This window comes from Denticeps clupeoides, chromosome 1 (assembly GCF_900700375.1).
Source record: "Denticeps clupeoides chromosome 1, fDenClu1.1, whole genome shotgun sequence".
NCBI lineage: Eukaryota > Metazoa > Chordata > Actinopteri > Clupeiformes > Denticipitidae > Denticeps > Denticeps clupeoides.
Genome location: NC_041707.1, coordinates 17,043,381 through 17,056,923, shown reverse-complemented (window position 1 = coordinate 17,056,923; position 13,543 = coordinate 17,043,381). Strand labels below are relative to the sequence as shown.

General features: G+C 41.1%; 2 protein-coding genes across 21 annotated transcripts in view; one reads left to right on the top strand and one right to left on the bottom strand.

Moving 5' to 3' along the window:
• Positions 1–11,332, bottom strand: part of slf1 (SMC5/6 complex localization factor 1) — a 29,191-nt gene extending 17,859 nt beyond the window's left edge. The window contains exons 1-16 of one of the 7 annotated variants that reach the window (XM_028975052.1): positions 10,535–11,332; positions 9,891–10,025; positions 9,456–9,534; positions 8,945–9,114; positions 8,306–8,361; positions 8,024–8,174; positions 7,615–7,836; positions 7,224–7,328; positions 6,664–6,729; positions 6,248–6,394; positions 3,616–3,782; positions 3,308–3,442; positions 2,154–2,292; positions 1,422–1,587; positions 941–1,086; positions 391–485 (exon numbers count right to left, since the gene is read on the bottom strand). In XM_028975052.1, the coding sequence (XP_028830885.1) occupies positions 391–485; positions 941–1,086; positions 1,422–1,587; positions 2,154–2,292; positions 3,308–3,442; positions 3,616–3,782; positions 6,248–6,394; positions 6,664–6,729; positions 7,224–7,328; positions 7,615–7,836; positions 8,024–8,174; positions 8,306–8,361; positions 8,945–9,114; positions 9,456–9,534; positions 9,891–9,971 (1,925 nt within the window). In that variant the 5' untranslated portion in view covers positions 9,972–10,025; positions 10,535–11,332. The remainder of the gene's footprint in view (positions 1–390; positions 486–940; positions 1,087–1,421; positions 1,588–2,153; positions 2,293–3,307; positions 3,443–3,615; positions 3,783–6,247; positions 6,395–6,663; positions 6,730–7,223; positions 7,329–7,614; positions 7,837–8,023; positions 8,175–8,305; positions 8,362–8,944; positions 9,115–9,455; positions 9,535–9,890; positions 10,026–10,534) is intronic. The other 6 variants (XM_028975049.1, XM_028975048.1, XM_028975050.1 and 3 more) reach the window with 6 other exon arrangements.
• Positions 11,333–11,404: 72 nt separating this feature from the next.
• kiaa0825 (KIAA0825 ortholog) overlaps positions 11,405–13,543 on the top strand; it is a 107,458-nt gene continuing 105,319 nt past the window's right edge. For 9 of the 14 annotated variants that reach the window (XR_003750126.1, XM_028983610.1, XM_028983602.1 and 6 more), the window contains exon 1: positions 11,415–11,734. The gene's annotated coding sequence lies outside the window, so the exon portion shown is untranslated. Of the gene's footprint in view, positions 11,735–13,482; positions 13,529–13,543 lie in introns of those variants that run through there. The other 5 variants (XM_028983620.1, XM_028983651.1, XM_028983640.1 and 2 more) reach the window with 5 other exon arrangements.

Below are 13,543 nucleotides of genomic sequence, written 5' to 3'. Positions count from 1 at the left end.
CTCCTTCTCTCACATTTCATGACTGCTTGTCAGGATTCGGTCCGGATCCGGGGTTCGGACTGGAGTTTCATGTTTGTCCTGTTTTATTATGTTTCCTGACTGTTTTTAACCATGCCTGCCTGTATAAAGCTACCCTGTTCATATCTGTTTGCCTCCTGGCCATTGTTGAGTGATGCTGTCCCCTGTCATGTGCTCCATTTAATAAATCCCCTGACATCGTGCGTATGAGTCCTCCTTCCTCGCCATGTCCGACAACCATGACTCTGATCTCTGGATCTCCTGATGGCTGGCATGGGGGTTCCATTACCTACACTCCTACATACTTCCTTGGGTAGGATTGTTTGGCATGGGTAGAGGTGATGGGAGCTTGATTGGTTGGCGTTTACTCACCGACTGATACAGTGGGAGGGGGTGTACTCTGACTGAGTTGTGATTACTGGCTGCTGAACACACAAAATGCTGAGGGCTTTCAGATAAGAGGAGACCTGGGAGAACAGAAAGGCTAGATCACCAAATTGATACAAAACAATACATTTTTGTCTAAATGTGTTGTCTGACATTATAACAATACAATAATCAGCATGACAAAGAGCTCCCTATCAAATAGTACTGAAAGAAGATTGGTTGTGGACCATAAAATGATGGACCATTCAAACATACCACTATATTTCTCAATAAAATTCTTATTAACAAACCACCAAGCTTTGTTTTAAACCTCAACCATTGGATGAATACACATGGTTGTTTTACAAGATTTGGAGTAGTCAATATACCATCTCCAATTGGAAAATACACCAAATCATTTTCCATTAGCAAGAGAACATGCAAAATTTTTTAATTTTTTTTCACTAGACCTGTATCACAGAAAAATGCTCCAACTTTGCATGTTGATTATTAGTATCACTAAAAAAAATTGAAGAAACAGTCATCAGCTTCATACAATCTTCTGTAATGACAGGGGCTCAGGTCCTATAGTGACCGCATTTCTCCGGCAGATGTTCTTGAAAAGGGCATCAACTGTTAACAGGCGTAGCCTAGAGCACTGCATGCTGGGAATGAGCTCAGAGAGCACCTCGTGAGGCAGGTCTAAAAAGAGGAATGAAATCTTGAGCAAGAGACCATACAAGTGAACTGTTCAATTATTACAACACAGCCTGTCACCAATAACCTCACCCATACAATCTATAATAAAAATAGCAAAAGATCGGATTTGTGACGTTTTGAAAATTTTAATAAAAATTATATTTGGCATGGGGCAAATGGTGGTGCAGAAGCTAAAGATTATGAGTTCAAATCACGGCTCCAGCTTTGTGTCATAGGTGAGGTGTGTCGATAGCATGTGTGTAAATGTGTTTATTAATATTTTTTTTAAATAATAAACTCTCATATTCAATGACATTAATGGATGCAGGACTTCATACCTTGGCACAGGATAGCAATATGATCCCCAAAGTCCTGCAGACTCTTCTCCACCAGGGAGCGGTTGTGTATACTGTTGTACTGGCACCAGAAGTCCACCACCACACCCAGCATCTGCTGCAGTCGGAGCACCAGCTTCTGCCCTAAGCATGACTGCAGGGCCTGCCGCTGCAAAGAGAAGGGCAGCTTTAAAACTCTTTAACGTGCAGTGAATTCTGTTGCAAAATCGTTTCCATATTTTGGTTCTGCAGTACCGTGACCAAAATAGTTAATCACATAAGCTTAAATAAGGAGGAACATTCACGTCAGTGGCAAACTTTTACAATAATAATGTTCACTTTGTATTAAATATGAAATGCTCTGCATTCCTAACACAAAACAAAACATTCAAAACTGTTATTCACTCTAGACTTTTCATTAGTGCTTTTTCCTAGTCAGGGATGCCGGGACACTCACTCAGGGCGGGGGGTGCTAACCCACTGCAGGACACACAAAACAGTACCATTCACTCACACACCCACAACTATGGACAATATAGATTCGCCAATTCCCTTAGTGTGCATGCTTTTGGAGGGTGGGGGGGGGACCCATGTGCTTTGGATTAAATAAATAAATAAACAAACAAACAGGGTACTACTTGAGAAGCAGGGATGACACCAAATAATATTCAATGCAGTTTATTAATGACTACATATTTCCAAAGTCTTGGCAGCAGGAACGTCAAAGAAACTAACCTTGGTGTCAGCCCACACCGATGCCTCTACCAGGAGCTCCACCAGCTTCTGCACTGGCTTGGAGATCAGAGTGGTCCTCTCCCATATGCCAAAGAAAACCTTGCCCAGGACTGAATGAGATATCCCCGCCTTCCTGTTGCTGTTGAGCAAGATTCTTAAAAATCTTACTATTTTTCCACCATCACAGATACAAGCATACAGTCTACAGTTTTAAGACAAATGCATAGCTTCTAAAAAAAGACATGGAAAAAGCTGCGATTTAAATGTGACATGCTTGGTCACATGACTTTTGATTCGGTTCAATGGAGACCTCAGATTCGTGACTCGTATAGACATATAGGTACGTCAACGTCGCCGCCATATTGTGATAGGCTCTGCTGTGGCGTGAAGCACATACATGTCTAGTGCAAAAAAATGCCTTACTCTTGTGCTGCTTGGGGCTGTACAAACCGCTGTACGCTCCAAACCAGATCCCGGGGGATTACATTTCATAGGTAAGGCTGTACAATTGTTTTGAATATATTTGGCCATTATAAAATCCCGTTTTATAAGTCTTAACCTTAGCTAAGCTATGCATTCCTGTGTTCAAGTCAGCCTCCAAACAACGTTTTGGCTAAACATAGGCATTAACTATTTAGACTGGTCTTAGCTGTTTAGTTAACTTTTTTCAAACTTTGAAGGTTTCCTAAAGAAATTCACCCCAGTTTACAAATCTTAACCTTAGATAAGCTAGCAAAGCTGTGCATCCCTGTGTTCAAGTCAGCCTCCAAACAACATTTTGGTTAAACGTAAGAACTATAATACGGGATTTTATAATGGCCAAATATAATCAAAACAGTTGTTTAGCCTTACCAGGGTTTGTCGTTCGACAGTAATGTTTTTTTAAAGACTTTTTTTGTGATTATTTAATTTAGTAGAATATTGTATTTTGAAAGCACTGGGCATTTCAAGTTGTTATAAGTAGTTTGTATGTTTCACTTTGAAATTAAACATTTCACTATTAGTAATTTTTATGCGACTTTTCATTGATTTACAAGCAAGTGCCCTTTATCATATCGCATATCGCAATATTGATCTCAATAATTGCAATATGTCTTTTTCCCCAAATCGTGCAGCCCTAATGGACAGTACTAATAACCATCCATGGTACCTACCAAGAACTCAGAGCATGCAATTCCAATTGGAACAGCCTGAGGACAAAATCCTGCAGATCACACTGGAACTGAAGCTGTTGGTCCAAGTATGGTCTTGGGAGCACATGGCACATGTTTGTGCTTGACATGCAAACCCTGGTATAAACACATTTTTGGAATGTTGAGGGGAAAAAAGCAAAGAAAAAAATAAGTAATTCCCTGTCCAAATATACCTTGCCATAAGCATTTCTTATATTCAATTTCAGTTTGCACTATATCCCATTCTATTGCTATGTGTCATTAAAACCAGGTACATAATGTTCTCTCACCTGTAGGAGGAGCTGAGTAGAGGCCACAGGCCCTTTTTGCACTGTGGGCACTGCAGAACGGAGCAGAAGTATTCTGCGTTGGATGACGAGGCCCAGGGGCAGTTATTCCATAGGATTTCATGCAGTACTTTCCAGAATTTGCTGAGGAAATATGGACTGGCCTCACCCTGAGCCCAGACCGCATACAGTTTAAAACTGTACTGGCCATTTGTATCACAATAATTATGATAGAGAGCAGACACAAGTCTAAATCACTGACCTGTAAAAAAGGGTGCAACACAATTCTACCAATCTGATAAATGACATTCAAGATATGGTAATTCAATGAGTCTTGTGCGTTGTTGACTGCACCTTTCTACTGGTCTGTTACAATGTTATGCACCTGTATCAGTTTGTATGACATGTGTGTTTTGCCAGTAACTGTGTAATCTGATGCAGCATGTGTAGTTGTACAATACTATACAGTGAGGGGAAAAAAACCTATTTGACAGCCATCAATTGTGCAAGTTGTCGCCCTTAAAAAGATGAGAGAGGTCTGTAATTTTCATCAAAGGAACAATTCAACTATGAGAGACGGAATAGAAAAAAAAATCCAGGAAATCACAATGTATGAATTTTAAAGAATTTATTTGTTTATTTGTGCTTGGGCCTGTGGCTGGGCACAGATTCTCTATTGGATTGAGGTCTTGAGAACCATGTAATGCTTTTTATGTAGCCACTCCTGTGTTGCGGTGTGTTTGGGATCATTGTCATGCAGGAAGATTCAGCCACATTTCATCTTCAATGCTCTCACTAATGGAAGAAGGTTTTGAAAAAATGCATGGTCCTATTCATTCTTTCTGTAATAGGAATCAGTCACCCTGTCCCATTTGCAGAAAAGCCCCAAAACATAATGTGCTCACCCCCCCATGCTTTACAGTGGGTATGGTGATCTTGGGATGCAACTAAGCACAAGTACTTAGTATAACAGACAATCATTTAATCATTTTCATAATTAAAACAAGGTTATCTTATATTATAGTTAACTCATAGACTCGAGAATATTCTACATCCATGGAAGACTCGCTGATTTATTCCACGTTTATTGACCACACATTCTCATGTGGGCAGGTCTACCAGCAGGTCCATGAGGCGAAGCCCTACCCACACAAGAGAACTGTGCCAGAACTGCAACCAAATACTTAAGCAGCGTAAATGTAAATGGGGGTGGAATGACTGAAAAGCCAGCAGTAAAACGAAAAAAAATTAAATTAAAAGTGACAATGAAAATGTTTTTTTTTTTTTTTTTTTAATTAAGAAAGTTTTGTTTCAAAATTTTGGCACAAATCTGATTCCATAAGATCGCTTCATAATGTTTTCCCATCCACCTGTTCACCAATCAGAAGTATCCTGAAATCTAATTAATGTTACAAATGTGTATTGGTGAAGTGATGCTATCTGTGCAACTGGATTAAAGACACAGGAAACAGAATATAAAAATAATAATGTGCTGCATAAAAATAATAATGCCCCATGCATGAAAGACTTTAAGGGAATAAGGACTTTGTTCATATTGTTCTGTATGTTATTATTTCATGCAGACATGTTTTTCTAGTTGCTAGACCTTTATTTTGACACACAATGTTAATAGAGAAGTTATAGTAAGAGCTGGAAGAGTTAGAGACAGAGAAGTTAGAGACAGTCACCTAAAAGGAAACTAAGCATGGTTTTTACAGCGCTGCACTGTACGTCACGATTGCTCGTCATCCTTCAGAAAGCAATGACTGGAAGTGCTCTACTTTAAGTGGGTGTTTAGGGACTTCTTATGACTGTTTAACTATTATGCAGCAGGTGCCTTGCCGACGCATTTCCCGTCTGACACTGATTAAGTTCTCAGGCTTTGTATTTGTAGGGGCAGTGGTGGCCTAGCGGTTAAGGAAGCGGCCCCGTAATCAGAAGGTTGCCGGTTCGAATCCCGATCTGCCAAGGTACCACTGAGGTGCCACTGAGCAAAGCACCGTCCCCACACACTGCTCCCCGGGCGCCGGTCATGGCTGCCCACTGCTCACTCAGGGTGATGGGTTAAATGCAGAGGACAAATTTCACTGTGTGCACCGTGTGCTGTGCTGCAGTGTATCACATGTGATCACTTCACTTTTTTATTTATTTTCGGTTTGTTCACAGTTTCACTCCAATTCAATATTGTCACTGTACCTTTAAAGTATTAAAGGAGCAAGCATGCTCGTTTTTGACTAAACCAACATTAGTGGCTCGTACTGTTGCTTTATGACCAGGGTCTGAGTCATGCCATGACAGCACTTTTATCTGGCTCATTCCATTTAGCAGCTTCCTTGCGCACAAACTGCAAAAGCTTCCAAATGGCCATTTATTCCTTATGCCTCTGCTGTCTTCCAATGGAGTCATAAATGTATTTGCTCAAAACACATTCGCGACAGCTGGATCTGTGTCAATCTGTTTGGCCAAGACCAAAGGCTTGCCCCTTCCCTATCTCTGATTGTCTTATTGGTAAGTTGTCCAACTTGCACAAGCAGTGGCTGCCAATCGGTTGCACCACTGTATTTGTCTATCTGTGTTGTGTAACATGTATATCTTTATGTCTGTGACTGATTACTTGGACGGTCCTATAGCAAACCTGCAGTGCATGTTTCATCAGCATGTGCATCTGTTCAAGGGGCGGCTGCACAGCGGGCTGCAGTGAGACCCGGACCTCGTCTAGGGCCTCAAAGTAAAACTCATTTTCAAGCAGGGTCTGCACACTCTCAAAATGTACCAATGGGCGCTACAGTGAACCATGCAATGTAGAGAGGAAACAGAAGAGAAAATTCAGGCGGTACAAACTCATGACCAAACCAAAGCCTGATTTACTAAAGAGTTCTTAATCTGTATATTAAAAAAGAGAGAGCAAGAGAGAAAACTTTGTATTAGCTCAAAACTGCATTAAAACTGCAACTAACCAACAATTCTTCACAGTTGATTGACTGCTTTAGACTTCTGAAAGCATGGACAACACATGTTGCCATGTGCTTTTAGACAACTTATCGAAAGTACCTGGGAACTTGGAGAAACCCCACAGTAGCCGATGAACTCTGGAAAAAGACTCATCTCTTTCCGATTCTGCAAAAGTGAAAAGATGGATGAATTAATACTTTACTTTGCTGTTTAATTCTCATTTGACTTTATCTCATTTTGACTTTAGCCAGACTTTATCTACATGTGCAGTGGTTGCCTAGCGGGTAAGGAAGCGTAATGAAAAGGTTGTAGGTTCAAGTCCTGAACAGTCACGGTGACTCTGAGGTACCCTTGAGCAAGGTACCACCCCACCCCCCCTCAGGGGATGGGTTAAATGCAGAGACCACCTTTCACTGTGTGGACTGGGTGCTGTTCTGTGTCACATGTGACAATCACATTCGCTTTCACTTTACTCACTCACGCAAAGTAGTTATAAATGATCCTAAGCAATTTTTCAGTTAGGGATTTCAGGCACATGCAAAGCAATCAACTTTTAGGATTATATAAAAAAAGATTGAATCCACAATAAATACCATTAAAGATGACTTCTAGACATTCATTCTATGACTCTTGTGAATGCAAACATGTTTCATATTAACCTTGATGACCTCGATTTCGGAAATGTAGTCCTGAAGTTTGATTTCCAGAGAAGAAAACTTGTCTTCATTGTCCTCCTCCGGGTCATCAGTTAGCTCAATCACATCCTAACATCAGGCGTGGAATTAAATCATTATTACTATTACTGTTGGCAAGAACAGTTGTGTTTAGTCACATCAATGTTTTTCCCTGCTCGGTGACTTTCTATAAATCTTGACCACAAACAAAGTTTCTCAGTAATTAATTTTGACGGTTACACTGGATAAAACATGATTCACGTGTACACCAAGGCTAGAACCGTGCCAGCTATACACAGTTGGCCCCAGAGGACCGTGATTTGAATGACTTATTTTGTGTTATTGCCTATAACAACCCACAGGCACTGCCACATACATCCATGTCAGAGAACTCATCATCTTCCAATTCGGTTAGGTCCACCATTTCCACTTTTCTTTCAGGAACCTTGTCAAACACCCTCTTAGGTAAGGCCACTGTATCGTCTTCCATTACTGGTACTTGGCCACCCTGAGTTTCTGTTGGATGGATGGATGGATTCTCCACGGGGCTGGCTTCAATCAGCGGCCCGATCAACAACGACAACTCAGAGCAGGCCATCTATATTAATGAGACAGAGAATGTGATTGACCTTTACTATAAATCTGCCAACTACCACCATACATTTTCATCGGCTGAGAGCAATAATAGGAGTTCCATAGCTCAGTACAGTGATTTTTTATTTTTTTTGTAGCAGGATGGAGTCAGGATGTTATCTAAAAGAGAAGAAGAAATAAAACAAACTGACCCCAAATAAGTGATAAGCCAGTCCACTGAAGGTGAGGCAGGTTTCACCCAGTCTCTTCATATCACTGGTGACATACTTGGCCAACACATGAGTAAAGGTGATTGAGCCGAGTGCCTCGGTGTGCACCTCAGCACGACCGGCCTTCAGGATTCTGAAATTAAGCAGCAGTTCATCAAACGGATCATCCACATGCATGTTTCAACAAAAAGAATCACATATTCTCGGGTAGGGGAGGAGGAGTTGAAGACCATATTCACATGGAAATTAGCTCAGCTTTCTGACCTTGTGAAAATGCCTGTCTGTACGGGGTTATCCAAAATCAGCAGTACCACCCAACCCTAGAAGCACAGTCAGGGTGATGCAACACCCATCACACAAACAGTAAAAGGAGGTATAAAACAAACAAATAAATAAATATAGAAATTAACAAGAACATTATACCATTTTCATCATGTACTGGTTTCTAAACAGATATACCTCTGTTTTGAGGATAACCAATGCATTAATAATAAACTATGACAATAATCTATATGGACTAGTTTATTTTAGTTAATATTCCTCCAGCCAAAAATGCTCATCCTGCTCTTTCCCCTTTATCACACACTCTCTGAATTTCCCCTGCCCCCACCTTTTCTCTGCATCTGCACAATGCAGTATATTTTGGGGGTTTTGCTTTCACTTTCAAACTGTAGCTTTTCTTTATACATATTTTGGTGATCAAACAGTTCGTTTCTCTACAATAACACAGAAACATTCTATATATTATTAACAAAAAATACCACTCTTTATTTCTAAATATAAAACATGTGATGAGAAGTCTCCACAGCATTATTGAAGTAGGCTTATTATTTGTTGTTATGCTGTATGTAAAACTTAATTCTCCTGTTTACATTTATATTTCTATTTTAAAGCCCTTCCCACCTCAAAAGCTCCAGACCTCTGGCCTCTGGCCACCATTTTCCTCCACTTCTGAACAGGGTTGGGACCCAAAGATCTGTGGGCTGTTAAATTGACCTCATAGAAGCCCTCCGGTAGCCAGTCCTTCTGTTTCACACTGTCCTCCACATACTCTGGGCTGACAACCCATTTGCCTGATATGTGCACACACACACAAAAAATTTCAATCACATTCATTTATTAGCCTTATCCAGATGTCCTGCTCAGGGCCATGCTGTTAATAGCAGGATTTGTAAGAGTAGTTTTCATTTCATACATTTCATTTTTCAGGCATGACTATGACAGACAAAAATAAAGGGACATTAATGAGAGGCAGCTCCAGTTTCCTTATACTCCAGGATCTGGAAGTGTAGCCATCTCAAGTGATCGCTGCAATTGAACCCAAGAGCAAAGCACAATGACACGCACTACCCTGAAAGGTTAATAGTGGAAAACAAAGAAACAGACATATGTGACAAAGCTCATCAACACTAACCTCCAGCAACTGCTGCAATGAATTTCTCACTGGCCAGAATGTGAGAGACGATCAGATGGGTGATGGTTTCATCATAAAACTGAAACGTAAACACAATATTTTAATGTTAAGCATGTTATAAGTCACTTTGGACAAGGGTGTCTGCCAAAAGTGGACATAAAAAGGATGGCAAAAAAGAAGTTACTGGAATGGATTGTTTCAAATTTATTAAACACAGTTTGATTGCTATTTAAACAGAAAAACCCAAATTACAGATACGGAGAGACAGAAGGAAAAAGTGAGAAACTCCCAACCTTCCACAGCCCAATCAGATTGTCCTTTGATTTTTTCGCTTTGTCCAGCGAAAACCCCTAATACAGGAATACAGTGGACGTCCAACCCTAACAAGACTCTTCCGTCTTGGCACTTCAGGCCATTTGTTGCCATTTTGCCCACCTGGAAATTGTCCTGGTTCATGAGTTGGAAGCCAAAGCTTGGAGATAAAGTGGGGGTCTTAATTAACACATGAAAAGTCATGGATCTGGAATCCCCATCCTACAATCCTAAAGGTCTTCAACCTTTCTGGAGGATCTCAAGAAAAAAAAAAAAAAAAAGGTTAAGAACTCGTTCTCCCGGGACGTCAATTAGTGCAAAGAGGGGTCGGTGACTATATAAAGATGCAATTGAGGGCAAGGACAAAATTACAGAGTCAAAAATACACCCCAGCATCAGAAAAAGCAATTAGGGTCATTTCTCAGGGCTAATCACTAACGCTTTGTCTTTCTCTGAATGAACTCCAGGTGTGTGCTTCGCCAGGGCCAATGACGCCTCCACGTACGCTTTTTTCCTTCTTCTTTTTCTTTGTGAAGGAACGACACATTTGAGGAAAGTCATTGTGATAAATGGGTCTGTTAATTAACGCTAAACTTTTTCCTCATCTCGCACCATTTTCATTTCCAGAGGACAAACTCCACCTGAACGCTATTTTTATTTCCCGGGCTTGAAGGTGAACTACTTCTTTTTCCAACAGACAAGACAGACGGATGGTCCTAGGGGGCCGGGGCAATGACAGAGGGATGGGCAGGCGTGTGGACACTCACAGATCCTCCGATGTATCGGCCCCCTAGATGTCTGATGCCCCGCAGCAGCAGTCCTTTCCTGCAGCGGTCTTTAATGCCCGATATCTGAAAGACACGTCTCCCGTCTGCCATTCTAAAAGAGACAATACATTTCATCTCAGTATGCAACGTCTTATTAACAACCTCTGTGGGCCTCTAGAATTTAACCACATGGCATCATTTACATCTATGTAGTCACAACATTAACTCCACTTGTTTACCAATCTAGAATCGCAGATACTTATGGAATAATTATAAAACACATGACTGGTACACACGTGACAGACAGTAATCGAAAGGGTCCTAAGCAGAAGAACTTTACAAATGTCTTCAGTGTGTTTCAGCTGATGCAACACATCTAATTCTGCGCGTCTGTAAGAAGGAACGTAAAGGCGGCGTCTGTGCAGCTCACACGCTAACCGGCCACTCTTCCGGTCAGAAAAATCGCGGCGTCGCGCACGGGGTCACCGAAAAGCGGCGGCCCGGCCAACGCGGACACGCCATCGACACGGCTTAGAAAAAAAATATATACAGGGAAACGCGGGCTTATGGAGTTTCTCGCCGACAATCCCATCCGCGTCGGAGCACGGCGTTTTTAAAAGTGCCCCAGAGGTGTCTCTCCTTCCACGCTGTCGAGAACAACGCCAGCACGCCTGGTTCACGTCTGCGTTCTCAATTAAAACAAGACGGCAAAATGCCTAAAACAGAACGTGGCGCGGGTTCTGCTCTATGGTCGAGCGTTTTTGGTGGTTTCACTTTCTCTTTTTAAAAGGGCGCACCCCCGCAAGGTCCCGCGCGGTGGAATAGTCCAGAGCGGAAACGTCGCGCAGGATTTCCGGGTGGTTGTCATAGACGCGTTCTGATAGTTTAGCAACATGCTATGGAAGACCAGCGTGGAATAAAGACTGTTGCTTTAAAAGCAAGGTCATTGGCTTAATGCATCGTTTCCTGCAAATAAAAAGGCGTTCAGGTCCGTGCAAAGTCCTGTAAATTAGACCGCTTGCTTCCTCGCGTATAACTTTTGGAAACGGGTCGTGAGTAGCTTTGGTCGATTTAAGACGCTGGTTGTCATGTGAATGGTGAACCGAGCGTTTTTATATCGTGTGGTCAGGGAAGAAACACAATCTCGTTCTTTATGTGCCCCGAAAGAGGGATTTCCCTTTTACCTGCACGCTTTACCAGGTACTGCTTTTTTCTTTTCTTCCTGCTGTCAGTAGTTTCGCTTACACTAGTAGCCCCGCATCGTACCTCGACCAGCTCAGTCCGTTTCCACAAAAAGAGCTTCCTGAATTAATTGAACGTATGTACATAGCACCGTTACCTCACTACAAGCTCCTCCTGGTCACATTGTGCAGTGTGTACATTTATATCAGCTGTTTGTGCTCATGATAATAAACATTTGTCAAAATTGAGTATTCCAAAAATATAGAATTGTTCATATTTAAGAATTATAGGCACTCAGAATGCTCAGATCAATTAAAACAATGAATCACGAAGACTATTATACACTAAACCTTTAAATAAGTAGTTTTGTGTGATGGCGGTGTGTCACAATGGGATGTAGTAGCCTAGTGGGTAACACACTCGCCTATGAACCAGAAGACCCAGGTTCAAATCCCACTTACTACCATTGTGTCCCTGAGCAAGACACTTAACCCTAAATTGCTCCGGGGGGGACTGTCCCTGTAACTACTGATTGTAAGTCGCTCTGGATAAGGGCATCTAAGAAATGCTGTAAATGTAAATGTCATTTCTCAATTCATGGGTGGTATCCAAGTCTCATTGGAAGGCTGCAGTCTAATCATTTTTATATTAGATATTATAGCCTATTGATACTTTCATTTTTGCAACCCCAGCACACATTGCATCATGGAATATGTCAGCCTGCAAAGGAATTCTGCAGGCAGATTTTTTTAGGAACTGGGCAAAGCTTTTCTGAGACTTCAAACACGGGAGACATCACTGTTGTTTCTCTGATAAACTGGTGTTATTAATCCCCTGGTTCTTCCTTTCCTTGTTCCTTAGCCATTTTAAATCCCAGTCCCCTGCAAATATGTCATTTCTGTTTTGATTTTTTATTGAAAATACAGTTCTTAACAGTGTTAATGAATTCTGAATAACAACATAAGATAAGAACAACATGCTGCAATATATGCATGCTGTTTTTTATATGAATTACATATGAGGTCAAGAGGTAGCAAAATTCCACTTGTTATCTAGAATATTGTGCTAAATGCATAAATATCTGTCATACAACTACTAGGTTACAAACTGATGTTCAGAGTCCTAGACGTCAGGTTTATTTATTTCTCTGTTTTCACTGGCAAAAGGGGATTTTTTGTAACATGCTGTATCGTGCAATCTGTCATAATCGTATGTGTCTTAAATGACTTAAACGCCAAGCACAGCAGTTGGCTTTTATTCAAAATGTTTGGATCAGTTTGCAAAAAGTTTGAGACTGTGAACCTCTTTAATTTTTCCTTCTTTTTTTTTGGAATAATGACCTATGGGGTTATGGCTGTGCAATATGGCATAAAATTTTGCAATATAAATGTAACCATAGACAGTAGATCTTATATATTGTGGTACAAATTTGATAAGTAAACCTAAATGTAACTGTTTTTGAAAGGGTAACATGTTCATAGCAAAGGCACTGCAGCAAGAAGTTGTACAATAAACTTACAACACATCAACATATATCATAACCATATACCAGATAAAACAATACCTGGGCAATTCTACTGAAGGTGGACTTTCATGACCATTTAGATTCTCACTGAAAGCATCAAAACTATGAATGAACACATGTGGAGTTATGTACTTAACAGAAAGTGGAGACCTGGCCTCCACAGTCACCAGACCTGTCCCCAATCCAGATGCTTTGGGGTGAGCTGGACCGCAGAGAGAAGGCAAAGGGGACAACAAGTGCTAAACACCTCTGGGAACTCCTTCAAGACTGTTGGAAAACCATTTCAGGTGACGACCTCTTGA